This window comes from Hemicordylus capensis, chromosome 3 (genome assembly GCF_027244095.1).
Source record: "Hemicordylus capensis ecotype Gifberg chromosome 3, rHemCap1.1.pri, whole genome shotgun sequence".
In the NCBI taxonomy this organism is placed as follows: Eukaryota; Metazoa; Chordata; class Lepidosauria; order Squamata; family Cordylidae; genus Hemicordylus; species Hemicordylus capensis.
The window spans coordinates 261,042,448-261,057,500 of record NC_069659.1 but is presented as its reverse complement, the minus strand read 5'-3'; the positions used below and the strand labels follow the sequence as shown (position 1 = coordinate 261,057,500).

Here is a 15,053-nt window from a genome sequence, read left to right as displayed (position 1 = left end):
TTGATGGCTTCCAAATTGCCTGGATGTTTACAGCTTGACTGTGTAGACCTTCTAGGTAGATGTTGAATTATATTCAAGGTAGGCTGACTTTTAATCAATACGGTGACAATATTATCTTGTTTAATGTGTATGATGGCTGTATTAAACATCCAATCAAGCAGTTTATTATGTCAAGGAAGATGAAGTATGACAGGAATCAAATGCACTTGACACTACTTTTGTCTGTATTTCATTGCTGTGACAGGCCATCATGATTGGGGATGATATTGTGAATGATGTAGGAGGTGCCCAGCAAAGCGGCATGAGAGCTCTACAAGTACGGACGGGAAAATACAGGTCAGTACATGTTATATATTCCTTGCACCAGTCTCAAACGGAACTGTCATAATCCTTCCCTTAGAAACTTGCCTTCCACACTTATGAAACCTCATGCATTTCAGGGAAGATAAACACTGTGGGGACAGCTATCCTAAACAATCCCTATTTGTGATAAACTCCTCCTGGCAAGTTAGCTCATTAATATCCAATTTATAGAACTACACAAAATCCACAAAGAAAAAGACAGGTGGCAGCACCCAAGCTTGCTTAGCTATGACTATGCACTATTGAAATATATGAGACAAGTTAGTCTTTAGTAACTTACGTCCCTTTAATTTCAATTGGACTTTGTTGTGACTAGCATAGTCTGGATCCTACCCAGTGCTACGTTCCTGTAACAGTTCTTTGGAATGGGTGGCACTTTGAGACTAACTGTAGAGATTTTTTTTATTGTAACAATTAAGCATATAACCATAGTTGTATTCAAATGTTACAACTGAGTATTAGCTTTTGTGGGCCACAACCCACTTCTTCAAATGCTAAGTCAGAAATGGAGCAAGTATACTAGAAAAGTCAGTTGAAAGCAGGTCAAAAGAAAAAGCAAATCAAAGGATAACAGTCTAAAGTTCTTAAAGAGACAGAGATAATACATGCCATATCTTCACAATGTGCAAGGAAGTAATAATCTCTCTTAAGGCCTTGAGTGTATTAAGTTAATATAGTAAAATTTCTATATTAATTTCTGCTCTGCTGTTTCATGTTCCATACATTTACTAGAGTTGATCTTAGAACAGTTACTTTCAAGTCAATAACACTGTGACCCTGGAAATTAAAATATCAATTGACTGATTTCTTAGTGTTCTGATCTGGAATACCAGATTTGTTATCATTCAGGTCTTGTTTTAAAGAGAGACCTTTTTGGCCTATAAAAATTGCGGAAGGTGATTTGATACTTAATATTGAGTAGACACGTTAGTAGAAGCGCAGATATATGAGCCTTGTATTTGGTAAATGGTGGCACTGAGTCCACAAATCATGTTATTTTTGTTGATCAAAAGGTACAGAAATCTCAGTTCGTTGCATAGTCTTATGCCTCCTTGTGAATCCAGTGGGATGGGTTTGTGGTTGATAAGCAGTAGTTTCCGATTTGGTGACTATCTACAGTATATGCTAGCATTGGTGTACCCCGTGGCTTCTTTGAGACATGGATCACTTTCCTTTATGATGTGTTCTAGTGCCTTCAGTTGAGTGCTGTAGGTTATAACCAGAGCCGAGTATCTTGTCATTTTTGGTATGTTTGCTGAAGTAGCTGTTTTCTTGGTGCGGATTTTGCCCTAAAGAGCTGGTCTACGGTATTAGAATTGTATTTTAATTTAGGAAAGCTTTTATCAGGTTATTCAATTGACTGTCACAATCCAGTGTATCAGAGCAATCCAGTGTAATCCAGAGCATATACAGTTGTATTGCATGGCTTGACGATACACAAGATTTTTTAACATGATCATGGGGGAAATTGCTTGCATATACGTATATGTAACAGTAGTTGGTTTCCTATATAACTAGGTTTGGGGGTGGCGATCTTTTAAAAGAGCAGTGGTGTTCTGGTATTCTTTGAGTGGATATTCTTGTTACATATCCTAGCATCCAGTCTCCCTGTAGGAGACATTTCTGGAGCCTTGACCCAAATATCAGAGATGTTTTTCATAACAGCCGATAGATGGAACCGAACAGGCTCTGCCTCCTCACCCCATGCATCGGCTACTACTTTACATGGAAGAGGGGAGTGGGGCCAGTAGTGCCAATCTTCAGAGCTTTTAGACAGTCCTCCTTGTTCATGTACATTCCTTTGTGTGTAGCTGTACAGAGTATACAGAAAAAGAATAGCTGTACAGGTAGGACACTCTGTTTTACCTTGATATTGTATGCTCTTAAAAGTACACCAATCAAGGTAATAGTGCAGGGGTGAAAAATGGGTGATTGAAAGGAGGGTGTGCTTGCTCCACCTATCATGATGATGATAATTGCTACTGCTGCTACTACTACTATTACTAACTACACACACACACTTTTCCTCCCAGGAAGGCTTGCTTATAGTTCTAGAGCCCCAGCGGGGGGGAAATGATAATAAATTGTTAGGAGCACATTTGCAGGGGGAAATCATTGAGCACCCCCTTCTACCTGCAGATTTCCCTCTGGAAATGCCCTACCCACATTTACATGTTAAGGAAAACAGGGGATGAGAACCTCCTGTTTTCCTAGTCAAACCCAGATTCCATGGTTAGCAGCACTACCTTTTGCAGTTCTGCTGTGAACAGAGTGGTGCAAGCTACAAATATCATAGAGGTATATTATAATTTTAATAAATAATATTCTGTGCATGAACTTTGCTAATTTCCTCAGTAGTGATGATAATGTATTCAAGACAGTTTGTGGCTCTTTCTTTATTGCATTCCAACTCAGTCCATGCCAAAATATTTCCTGTTCTATGGAAGCCTAAATAACTCAGCCAAATTCTGATTGCTTCTAATACTTGGCTTGTGCTTGTGTAAAATTGGCTGCCTCTGTATGCAGCCCACCTGCATTGCACTGATGAAGCCATAAAATAACTTGGAATTAGGTAAGCATCTAAGAAAATTTGCCACATTGTGACAGGACACGTTTTGGATCTTTCTTTCCAGAAATTTCAAACTATGCCATACGTGATTTGAAATGATGCCACAATAATGGCATGAAAAATATCTTTTCATCTTAGATAACTACCCTTTCCTGTGCCACAAAGTTGGTTGTGCAGCCTGTGACTCCTGCTGATTTCTTTAAGTGTCCCTCTGGACTGTGGGAAGCTTATGTAATATACAGCATTTTTTTGGAACTTCAGGGGTTGGATATGCATTCAGTGCATTTCTGATCCATTTTCAGACATTGGTGTGGATGTGTTCTGATGCAGTGGCGGCAGCTGCCACTTGGGACTCAGCGGGGGGGGGGCAGAGGGGAGGGAGGGGAGCCGGGATTCTAATACTTGGCTTGTGTTGGGGCTAATAGGCAGGTCCAACCCTAAGTTAGAAAGAACCAGCTCATGGTTTTCTCCATCTGTAAAGTTGTCTTAACCAAAATCCCCATCATCCACACCAGCACTTGGCATTTGGCTGTTTAGTAATAAATTTGCCCCTTGGTTGGCTGTGAGTAAAGGAATCCTGCCCTTAGAGTGGTTAATTGTAGGTGTAAGTGAGGAAAGTAGCAATGCCCTCTCTTTCTAAAGTTCCCATGCCTTCTCTTCTCCTAAGTAGCTCTATCCCTTCTTCTATCAGCATTGCCTCCCCCTCCTTGCAATCTCAGGCCTTTCCTCCTCACTCCATGCAGGACTAGGCTAAGAAGATCAACTGAAGTGGGGTGGGGTTGGTCTTGAGCACCTATTTGCAGGTAGCACCTGCATACACGTTTCACACCACTTGAAAATACCGCCATGAATTTGGCCACACACAGAGCCCACTAGTTTCCCTTTTCTCACGAATATGCACATACTGTGTGTGTGTGTGTGTAATATATATCTCACACATATATTTAAAGCAAGCCTTATTTTTCTCTTTCGCACAATATATGTGATATGTCCTTGGGCTGCAATGTTATGCACACAGCAGTTACTTGGGAGTAAGCCCCAATTAGTTCATTAAGGCTTTTCTTGGAATAAACTGTATAGAATTGGCTGCAGTTCTGTGCAACATTTACTTGAGAGAATTCTTTATCAGATTAGAAAATTAAGCCATATAAATCACAAACCTGCTAAGGAACTTATGCTGAGGACTTCTTTCAATACAACACTCACTCAAACACATTAAAAAGTCTCATACAAAGGGATCTTGGAGATTTGATGCATAGCTCAATTAAAACGTTGACTCCATGCGGCAGCTGAGAAAAAGGCAAATTCCATGCTAGGGGTCATTAACAAGGGGATTGAAAATAAAACTACTTATATTGTAGTGTCATACAAATCTATGGTGTGGCCATGTTTGGAATAGTGGCTCACATACAGCACAGCAGAATGTAGGTGGTTGAGCATCACTCACGCTGCTGTGTGTATGTTGACTCTGCGCACACTGTAGTAGAACAGGGCAGTTATGCTCTGACTTAAAGTTGCACAAATGCAGTTGTGTGGTGGGGCACCCATTGTTTCCATTGGGCATCACATTGTGTAACTGTGTTTGGTGCAACTTTAAGTCAGAGCAGAATTATTCTGTTCTGGAATAGCTTTATACACATGCAGCTGTGCAGGCGGTAGACAACTGCCTATGTCTTGCTGTGCTGTATGTGGGCCACTGTGCCATTCTTGTCACCGCATCTCAAAAAGGATATTGGAGAACTAGAGAAGGTGCAGAAGAGGGCTTATATCTGGTAGGTTCTTTAGTTTTTACAATTTTTAGTTTTCAGTTTTTAAAAATAACTTTTAATTTGAAAATTTGAAATTTCACATGACACAGGCTTATAAAATTATGCATGGCATGGAAAGAGTGGGATATCGATACATTTTTCTCCCACTCTCACAACACTAGAACCAGGGATCATCCCATGAAACTGACTGCCAGGAAATGTAGGACAAACAAAATGAAGTACTTCTTCATACAGCACATAATAGGTCTCTAGAACTTGTTGCTTCAGGATGTGGTAATGACCGCTAGCTTGGATGGCTTTAAAAGACCATCCAATTCAATCAATGGCTATCAGTCTTGATAGCTATAGAATGCCTCCAAGTACAGAGTCAGTATGTCTCTGAGCATCAGTTGCAGGAGGGCAATGGCAGCAGAATAGGACATACCTTCATTTCCTGTTTGTGAGTATCCCTGAGACATCTGGTGGGCCACTGAGGGCAACAGGATGCAATTTAGAATAGGAGAAGGAAGATCCAGTGTGGATGTTGAAGCAGTTTGCACATCGAAGAGACACTTTTGATCCCAACTATTGTGTAAAGGGAGATGTCTATATTAGTTTATTGATAATTTACTTTGAGAATATAGAACATAGAAAGTCAAATGGAAAACAGCTAGGAACTTCAGAGAACAAATATAAAATAAAAGTATGACAAAAAATAAGATAAGAATCAAATGCTATAGTGACTGTACTCTATTTCAAATCTAAACCACTATTTTTGGGTTGCTATATACTATATTCTCATATGTTAAGAATGTAATTGCACACGGAATGTACTTTGACATAAAGACATGTACTACATTCTAGTGCCCTTAGATGGTGCCATTAGTACATTTACTGCAATACTTGCCTGACGTTCCTTTCTGAAGACTCTGGCAGCATTTACCAAATCACAGTAAAGCTTGAATGCTTCACTAGGTCCTTATACAGCACGTTAGCTGTCAGTACAATGGGCTTTTTCAGATATCTGACTGATCAAAAGTTTCCAGCTTGTTAAATTCAGGTAAGTTTGTTCCTTTCTTACAACTCAATGCCTGGGTTGTCAAACGTGCTTTCTTCCATTTACACCAAAGGATTGGTAAATCAGCACATCAGAACATAAGAAAAACTGGATGAAAACAGCATCCAGGTGTAAACATGCCATTTCTAAAACCTCCAGTTAGAACAGTGGTCTGTGTCTGTGTAGTAAGAAGCCTACAAACATCAAAGCCTAACGTATTCCATAGAATGCATTATGATGTTTTGACACTGTTGAAAGGGAAGCATGTGATATTGTTGCAGGCCTACATATCTCAGGCTGAGTAAAGAAGATGAAGTGGCTTAGTAAAGAAGATATATCAGGACTGGGGTGTGTAGAGATGTGGATCATGTGTGAGTAGGGCCTATGCATGGCCATAGTAGGTGGGGATAAATCATTTGGGGTGTAGAAGCCAGATGAATATTCCCAGTGGGATGCAAGCTATGGAAAGTCTTATCTAAGTAGTGCCTACATGGAAATTATGCATGTGTATTGAATGGCACTTTATCCTTTTGATTTTTGAAAGTGATATCACAGTGAAGTCCACACATAGTTGTAAAGCTAGTTAATATAGGCCTATCCCTTATAGATGAATGGAATTACTATACTAAGGTCAATTACCATATTTACCCTGCTGCTACTCTTCCCTATAGGAATTATTCTATGAAGCTCTGTGAAGTTCTGTCTTGCCTTGCATACTTTTTAACATCTACATGAAACTGCTGGATAAGCCTGTTCAAGGGTTTGGGGTGCTGTATCACCAGTATATTGTGCTCAAAGACCCAAGACATGTTCCCAGTGCTCCAAGCCATGGTCTGGCAGACTGGAAACCTTATATTTGAACCAATTCAGGGTTTTCTAGTAAGTCCATGAGGAAGACTAGTGCAGTCCTGAGTTCTGTATTTCAGTAGCAACTTAAATGGGTCTTCAGTAACCTTATTTTTAGCAAAACATATTACAATTTAATTATGTATAACCCTCTGAAGTGATTATGCAATGAACTCTATTATTCTGGTACTAATACCAAAATAAGTTATAGCGGAGACAAAAGCATTGCCCACAAGTATTTGCAGTTGTCTTCCCCTCAGATTGGAAAAAGCTGCCAAATGTATCAGAGTGTCATATTGTTCAGGTGATTCTTGGCAGTACTGAGGAGTCCATCTACAGCTTTTGCTGTATAAAAAGCAGGTCCTGGTTAAAATAGACTCATTTCTTGAGTTGCTTTGGTTGTGTGCATTGATTGAGCTTTCAGAAGATACCAAGAGGTTGTTAAAAGTTTGGCTGTCCTGGCAGGCTGGGAGAACAGATTCACAGCGGCCTTGTTTTGCATGGCAACATATTGAAATATTCAGACAGGCTGCATCAAATAGCACCAGAGGGGAAACAGACCAACCTAATCACAGAGGCTCAGCCCATCATGCCATGAGTCTTGAAGTTCTCCCTTAGCATTCATTCTCCTGCACACCAGATGACTGTGGGCAGAAGGTGGCAGTGTGCTTTTCTCTGCTTACAACACAGAACCATTCTGTGCAGTAGATTGAAAACAAAATAAATGTGATGTCCTGTGTTATTCTCACCCTGATCTTGATTTAAGAACTTCCTGGCTTGCTTACAACTTAGGGTTGCAGATTTATTTAAAAAATACTTTCAATGAAGGCTTTGTAATATTTGGTCAGCAAAGCACCGTTTTGAAGGGCTTAATCCTTTGGCACTGGAACTTTATTTCAGGGTGCTATTGACAAATAAGCCTATTTTATGGTAATGGTCATTCTGGTGGCAAAACTTGCAGTTCTTCTTAAACAGTTGCTTTTATTATTTCCTTCTGGGCTGTAATCCTAGAGCTAATTAGAAAGCTGCCCGTTAAACAATGAACTTTTTAAAAAATTGAGGGGCTACAATAGATTATTATCTATTTAACGTACAATAACAAAGTCGTCTTATAGTAATTGTGAGGGAAAGTATAATGTGAAAGCTCTAAGTAATTCTGTTTGCAGAGAAGAGCAACCAGTGGAAACATACTAGTAGGCCAAATGAAGAATTCATTGTGAAATTTGAGAAGTAATCTGTATCAGGGTGAGTCCAAAGAAGAGAGCGGAACTAGCCTGATAGGGTTCATCTGGTATCAGTTTCTCGAGTAAGTTAGTGAGGGGGTGTCCCAGCCTTCCGATCACGGAAACATGTGCTGCCATCACGGTTATAGCATTTGTCTCTCCACACAATCACTGCTATAACTATGGGTAGCATGGGTGGAAGGTGATGGATGGGCAGAACTTCTGGACACTCATTTAAGAACATAAGAACAGCCCTGCTGGATCGGGCCCAAGGCCCGTCTAGTCCAGCCTCCTGTTTCACGCAGTGGCCCACCAGATGCCATTTGACACTTGTGCTTTCGTACAGCATCTTTTAGTAATGTCTGCTTAGGGCTTGGGTTGTATTGCATTCAGGTGTCTGTACAGATTTGTGTGTGAATGTCTATCCACACCTTCATTTCAGAAGTGAACCTTGGTACAGACCCTCATAAAATACAGGCATAGATAGGAAGTATACTGCTCTTCATGCGTTCAGCCTAAGTTGTGAGTAACAGTATGCACGCACAGATATGTACATTCATCTACTATACACAGATTGTATGTGCGTCTAATGTGCTAGAATAGGGCTAAGGAAGCCTGGTGAACCAGAGGGGCTGTTCATATGACTGCTCGTGGGTGGAGGAGAGGCAGGGTCCAACCTACCTTTCCCCAGATGATTGCTCATGGCCCCGAAGACATGCAAGCTGCGTGCCTATGCAACCAGTGTTGTCAGGAGCAGTGCAGGTGAATCTCCGCAGGGCTCCCAGCAGCATGGGTAAACAGAGGCTGGGACTCACTGTCCTGGCCTTCAGAGATCTCACAATGCACAGCATGCGTAATGTATTGGGGGATTCCCCCAAAAGATGGGTGCTCTAGACTCCCATCTCTGGAAGCAGCCCGGTTCATACACAAGCAAGTAGCCTGGGTTAAGGGAGCGCTTGCTCCCTTAACCTCGGCTAGCAGCCATGTTAAAAAACCAGGCTAGGTGGTGCTGGCCCTCCCAGATCAGACTTGATTCTCATAGTTCTCACGTGCAGGCTATCCTGGATTAGGCTGTGCATGAGAACAGCCTAAGAATATCATATAATGAAACAATAAAATTATTTACCTGAGTGTCAAATGGATATGAATGCTAATTATTGACATGCAATTATACAACAGTGGTAACAAATTCAAAATATGTAATCATAGTAACTTTGGTGAGAGGACACAGGCCCGTAGCCAGAGGGACTAGGGAAGATCTTGCCCCTAACATTTTTACAAATACGTATAAGTGCTCCAAGTTGCAAGCTGTCTTTACCTCCTACCTTTTTGATACCGCCCCAGCTTTTAGACTGCAGCTGGGAAATGCTTGAATAATAAGCAGAATGTTGCCGGTTCGAATCCCCGCTGGTACTATATTGGGCAGCAGCAATATAGGAAGATGCTGAAAGGCATCATCTCAGACTGTGTGGGAGGAGGCCATGGTAAACCCCTCCTGTATTCTACCAAAAGAAAACCACAGGGCTCTGTGGGTGCCAGGAGTCGACACTGACTCAATGGCACAACTTTACCTTTATAGGCTGGGAGGGAGAGTCAAGCAATCATTTCAGTTTTGGCTCATTCACATTTGTACAGAGCAACTTTATCAGAAACCGAAACAGCAGTTTTGCCCACTGCTACCTTTGAGGTGAGAAAAACCTTTGGAAAGCTATGGTGACATTCTGTAACAGAAAATGATTTCAACCCGGAGAGTTTTTACACTTCAATTATGAGTACTTTATAAGGTCCACTGTGACTAATGATAAAGCATGAGGAAGTTGCCACAGCCCAGATCCATATTTGTATGGGTTGTTAATATAATCCTCATAATTATTATGTCAAAGTTGAAATGGATTATTTGATCTGACTCTCACAAAGGAGTTATCAATAATATATACATGGAGCTCATTAATGCTATTTTATGATTGGCCTATGAATATTTATGATTTTCTCAAAATTTGAGTAAGCCAGTTTTGTTCTTCCACTACTTGTTATTGAGTCCTGACATTCCTACATATGCCAAAAGATGTCGTGTAAATTCTTTCAAGGAGAGCTAGCTAATTATTTGGTTGGTGTCACTTGCCTATTGTTTAGTTCTGTGTGGACTTGCTAGACTTGACAAACTCGAGAGCCACTTTAGTTTATTCAGGTTGCCTGTCAAGCCAATTTATATTTCTCCTCTCCCTACAAATACATTATTCATGAAGCAATGTGGGTAACTGGAATGAATGCATGAAAAGAGAGGCATTCTATACAGGCCCCTCCAATGTTTCTCATAGAGTTTTGTGCAGCCCTGCACAATATAATTTGCAAAAAAAAAAAAAAAAGGAACCCTCTTCTGTTTTGAAAGCTTACAGCATGTAGCCAACTCTTGGGTTCTGTTCATGCAGTCTGTCTCCCCTTTCTTTCTACTGCAAGTTTTAGAACAGGATGGGGATAGAGATCATTTAGTGGGTCGCCATTTTCTGTGCTAATCCAGCCCTTCATTAGAGAAGTTCCACTGCAGAATAGTCATGGTAGTTAACTAAACATTTCAGTGTTTTCCTCTGCTCCCACGGCTTGTGGTGTGACGGATATTTGCTAGCTCATCATTTAGCAGCCTGACTGAATATCATTACAAACAGCTATAGAAACTGTTGTCTTATAGATGCTGGTGGAATTGCTGAAATGTGCTTGAGAAGCATTAGCCTTGGAGACAGCTGCGCAATTGTGGTTTCTCTAGAGATTTCCTTCCTTTAGACTATGGTTCCTCCTTTCTCTCTCAAGTTTTGTCCTCCTGGTTTATGTGGTTCATGTGGAAATTCTGCAGCAGCTTTTCATGGATATCATGCAGAGAGCAGCTAGTAATTAGATCTACTTGTTCTGTGATGAAGCCAAAGCGTAGACAGTATATCCTTCTGGCAATGAAATATGTGAACTAATATCACCAGCTAATCCTATGTAAATAAGAAATTTAAACTTAGTGGCTGTTTCCCAAGTAACACATCTTATTATTTAGATATTCAAAATGCGGTAGTATAGTACAGTGTAACTGTGGTGGCTCCACTACACTTGTCTAGTGCCAGCGGGCCCTTTTCCAATAATGGTTACCACCAACTGCCACAGCAGGAACCATATTGCCAACTGGAACTGAATACATCATCATGTAGATTATTAGTTTTAGCATCTGAATATTCACCTAGAATGTGTGGCAAACCTTGCTTGCAGGATGAACAGTCTTGTCAAGGCCATGCCAAGGTGTTCTCCAACTCTAGGGTTGCTGGGGTTAATTGCCTGAAATGCAGCAGACCCAAGATACAGTTCTGTTATTCAGGCAAGAACAGAAGGCAAGGAGGTTGTTCACATGGCTGGGCGGGTGGGGCGGTGGGCAGGGCAGCAGGCTGGTTAAACTCCCCTTCTTCCCAGATTAGTGCTGGTTTGTTGCTGGGAGTGCAGACCGTGCTCCCAGATGATCTGGAGCCTGGGACAAAAAGTCCTGGTCTCTGGATATCCCACAATGCACCACACAACATGCACGATGCATTGGGGGATGTCTGCAGGAGATGGGCTCTCTAGGTACTTGTCTCTATGTCCACTGGGGCTGAACATAGCCCCAGCAAACAAAAGATCCTGGAGCTTGGGTTAAGGGCTTGCTCGAACCCTTAACCCTGGCTAAAAGCCGGGTTTTAAAACAGGGCTAGACAACGCTGCCCCACTGGGATTGGTGGTTCTCACACACAGCCTAACCTAGGCTGGGCTTCTCTAACCTGGGCTAGAGTGCGTGTGAGAATAGTCTCAAGAACTGGCATTTATATCAGGCTTGTCCAGTCCAGAGGCTGCTAGTTGCAGAGACCAATATTGCACAACTATATTTCTTCCTGTGCCTAAAGAAGGCTCTCAGGACTGAACACACATAATCTCAGGAAACCTTTCTAGCCTAGATTCCAGTCTTGGACCATGAGGTCCCTGATATAAGCCCCAAAGTGCAAGGTGGGGCTTACCTCATATCATGGGATTGAAAAAAAATTGCCAACTGGTTCTGTCCAACTCCATGATTCTAATAGCCTTTCTAGATTATTGTTGTTCAGTGCATAATTCAATAATACTGGAAAATCCAAACATTTCTCCTTAGAACTAGCCATGGTGTAGTGTCGTGGTCCTATATTCAACAATGCCTATAACACCATTAGCAACAAGCAAGTCATCTCCTCCCCACATGTCTATGCCATTTTGCCCACCTTTTGAAAGATTTGTTTTGGTTTTATCACTGCTTAGAGATTGAAGGGAGCTATCTCCAGAATATTTTACAAGTCTCAAATCTAAAAAGTTGACTCCTTAATATGCACCATATTATAACATGCATTTGGGTGGTACCTCTTCCACTAGCAGTAGCACAGCTTTGCAGAGCACCACAAGTTCATCTCTGGGTGCCACTCTGGGTACTACCCAGTGCCTCTGAATTGGACCAGTAGCCTCAAATTACCTAGGAATGTTGGAGCTCATGCCTTGGAACTCTCTTCAAGCACAGAAGGAAATATAAATATGCAACATCAATCTTTGCCATTAGTAGGCAGTTTGAGGCCTCTAGAACGGCCAGATCTTTTTCGGATCAGCAGGGCAGAATCTTCTGCTTAATACATTCCAGGGTTTAATTCCAGCTTAAGACTCCAGTTGTAACAACAGACCCAAGGGGAAAGTCCCATTTGCTACCCACAGCTGTCACTCTTCCCCCAAAAGACACATCAGGGTCTGCAAGGCTTAACCTTTGAATTTGGGCAGGGTTAGAAGAATGGTTGCAGTACAGCCGCATCCTATCATCTATGACATTGTTTTACAAGCCTGAGAAGATAGGGCAAGGAATTATTTTATAGTAGTAATTTTTACGAGTCTTAATGATAACAATGAAAGAATAGTGAAAACTGAACTGTGGAGTTTGTACAATACCTTGGGAGTTGCAGTCTGTGCAATTGCTCCTGACTTCACTCTGCCCCATAATTATAAATCCTAGCAGCTTCTATCATTGCCAATAAGAATAATTGGTTTCTCTTCAGCCCTTGCAATTGCTGACTTGCCAGAACATGGGCTTATTGAGATTTGATTGTGAATACTTCTGCAGATGCATTTTATTGCCCACAGCAGTTCCTGTCATTCAAATCCACAGCTTTTGCTACCCATAAATCTACAGCTTTTGCTACCCATACAAGTATAAACGGATCATAGACTTGTAGCCCTGGAAGATATCTGATAAACTTCTATAATAATTTCCCACTCTAGGACAAAATCTTCTTAACCAACACTTTCCCACTTAATTTGAGTGGTGGAAAAAAGGGGGTCTGGATTATATGGACAAGTAACAAACCTTTGCTTTGTCCATTTTGGTAGTATACATTTTGCCTAGTCTGTAATTCTGTTATGGGATATCAGATGATGATTATTTTTATTATTATGATATCAAAATCACTATCTTGTATTTGGGAATCTCTAAGAGCTTTTGTAAATGTTATGTGAATTGTGGTTGAGTGAGGGTCATGAGCACAAATTGGGTATTGTCTCTAATGTAATTCTTGATGGAGGCTATGATGGGATGTATATAGGAGCTGGTGAGTGAGTGTGTGGGGGTTACCCTAGTAACCAGGCATGGAAAGTTCAGAGTCGGAGGGATTTAAAATAAAGGCAGTGGAGACAGAGAGAGGAGAGGAAGAGTTGGGGTTAGTTGCATAGGAGTAGGAGCTGTTTCGGGGCTGAGGGTTGAGAGAACGGTTTGTGTGTTCTGAAAAGGAGAGATTGTTCAGTGGGGTTGTGTGGAACTTGAAGGGTGAATGTCTAGAGGCTGGAGAACCAACAGTGTTCTGGGCTGCTCCTAGTAACAGACAAGAAGGTCTGGAAGAATTCACTAAGTTTACAAACCCAGTTTTAATGACCTCTGTCCCAGTTATCTCACCCTATATGTTGCATATTATCCAGATGAAAAGAAATACTTAAAGTTGAACAGCGGATGTACCTAATAACTTGGTAGAGAAGCTTGTGTGCCCTGCTTTGTAGAGATCTTTATTCTAATTAATAATTAATGAACTTATTCTTGTTTTCATTTTATACCTCAAATTTTGTTTCATTTTATATCCTGAACATATATGCTTATCCTGTGCTCGTGAGGCTATGCCCTCATAGGTGTTGAGTACCAAAAGCAGGATAACAAGAATGTATATGGTGGCAGCGAGGAAAAGTAAAAACTAAATGAATTCCCAGAACCTGGAGACTAAACTGTCATAGAAGAATAAAAACAAATCCCCTCCCTGGAACTGAGAGGGGCATCAAGGAGTGACCCTGACAGAAGCTAACATGGCTCCTCATTCTGTTCAGTACCATAGCTGCTATGCCATTTTGTGAATGTGCGTTTTAAGTCTTGGGTTGTGTACTTTCCTTGTAATATTCTTATCTCACCCACATTTAATAGGCATATCATGTTCTTGTTGCTAAAATGTTGTTTGCTTATTACAAAGGTGATTTACATGGAATTCCTAGGTCATGCAAGCAGTGACCAGACCTAGAGGTGAGTCTCACGATCAGTGAGACTTGCCGGAGGGGGTTCTGCGGGAAGAGGGGTCTTAGTCTGCTCTCCCCGCAGATGAGCATGCCGGCAGCCCTGGGTGGCCGGATCAGCCACCCACACGACTGCCGGCTCCATCATGGAGCCGGTGGGGTCTGCAGAGATCGGGGACCGTGTGGCCCCCCGAAGTTCCAGGAAGCCCCGCACAACCCCCAGGGCGGGAGGCTTGTTTCCGCCTACCGGCAGGGGTCTCCTCATGTGTTGCCACGGTGCGGAGCCGCGTCACGGCAATACACGATCAGAAAGACGAGGTTAACAGAGTGCTCGCTCTGTTAACCTCGGCTAAGGGGAGGGGTACTTTGGGAGGTTTGCTGCTGGGAGCTGCACAGCTCCCGTGGCAGCAGACGATCGGCAAAAAGCGGGCTAGGCTCCCTTAGCCCGCTTTTTGCCAGTTGTGAGAATCTCCTCCTAGTCTTGCTTTGCTGACTGCACCATGTGGCCTTATGGCTTGCATCATGTGGAGACTGCATATTGTTAGGGATGTAGCTGCACTTGAACACAGGAAGACAAATAGTCCCTAAGAAAGGTATGATCTACCAACTGACAGCTTGTCTTTACTTTCCTCCTTGTGTCTTTAGGAAGAAGGGGTGTGGTGAGGTGGGCAGGGGCCCATCTTCACTGT

The 15,053-nt window shown here is 41.9% G+C and overlaps 1 protein-coding gene across 8 annotated transcripts in view; it reads left to right on the top strand.

The window, feature by feature from the left end:
• LHPP (phospholysine phosphohistidine inorganic pyrophosphate phosphatase) overlaps nucleotides 1-15,053 on the top strand; it is a 302,212-nt gene that overhangs the window by 45,202 nt on the left and 241,957 nt on the right. For 7 of the 8 annotated variants that reach the window (XM_053306394.1, XM_053306395.1, XM_053306392.1 and 4 more), the window contains one exon: nucleotides 245-336. The exons of the other annotated variant lie outside the window; for it this stretch is intronic. In XM_053306394.1, the coding sequence (XP_053162369.1) occupies nucleotides 245-336 (92 nt within the window). The remainder of the gene's footprint in view (nucleotides 1-244; nucleotides 337-15,053) is intronic. 8 annotated transcript variants of the gene reach the window in all.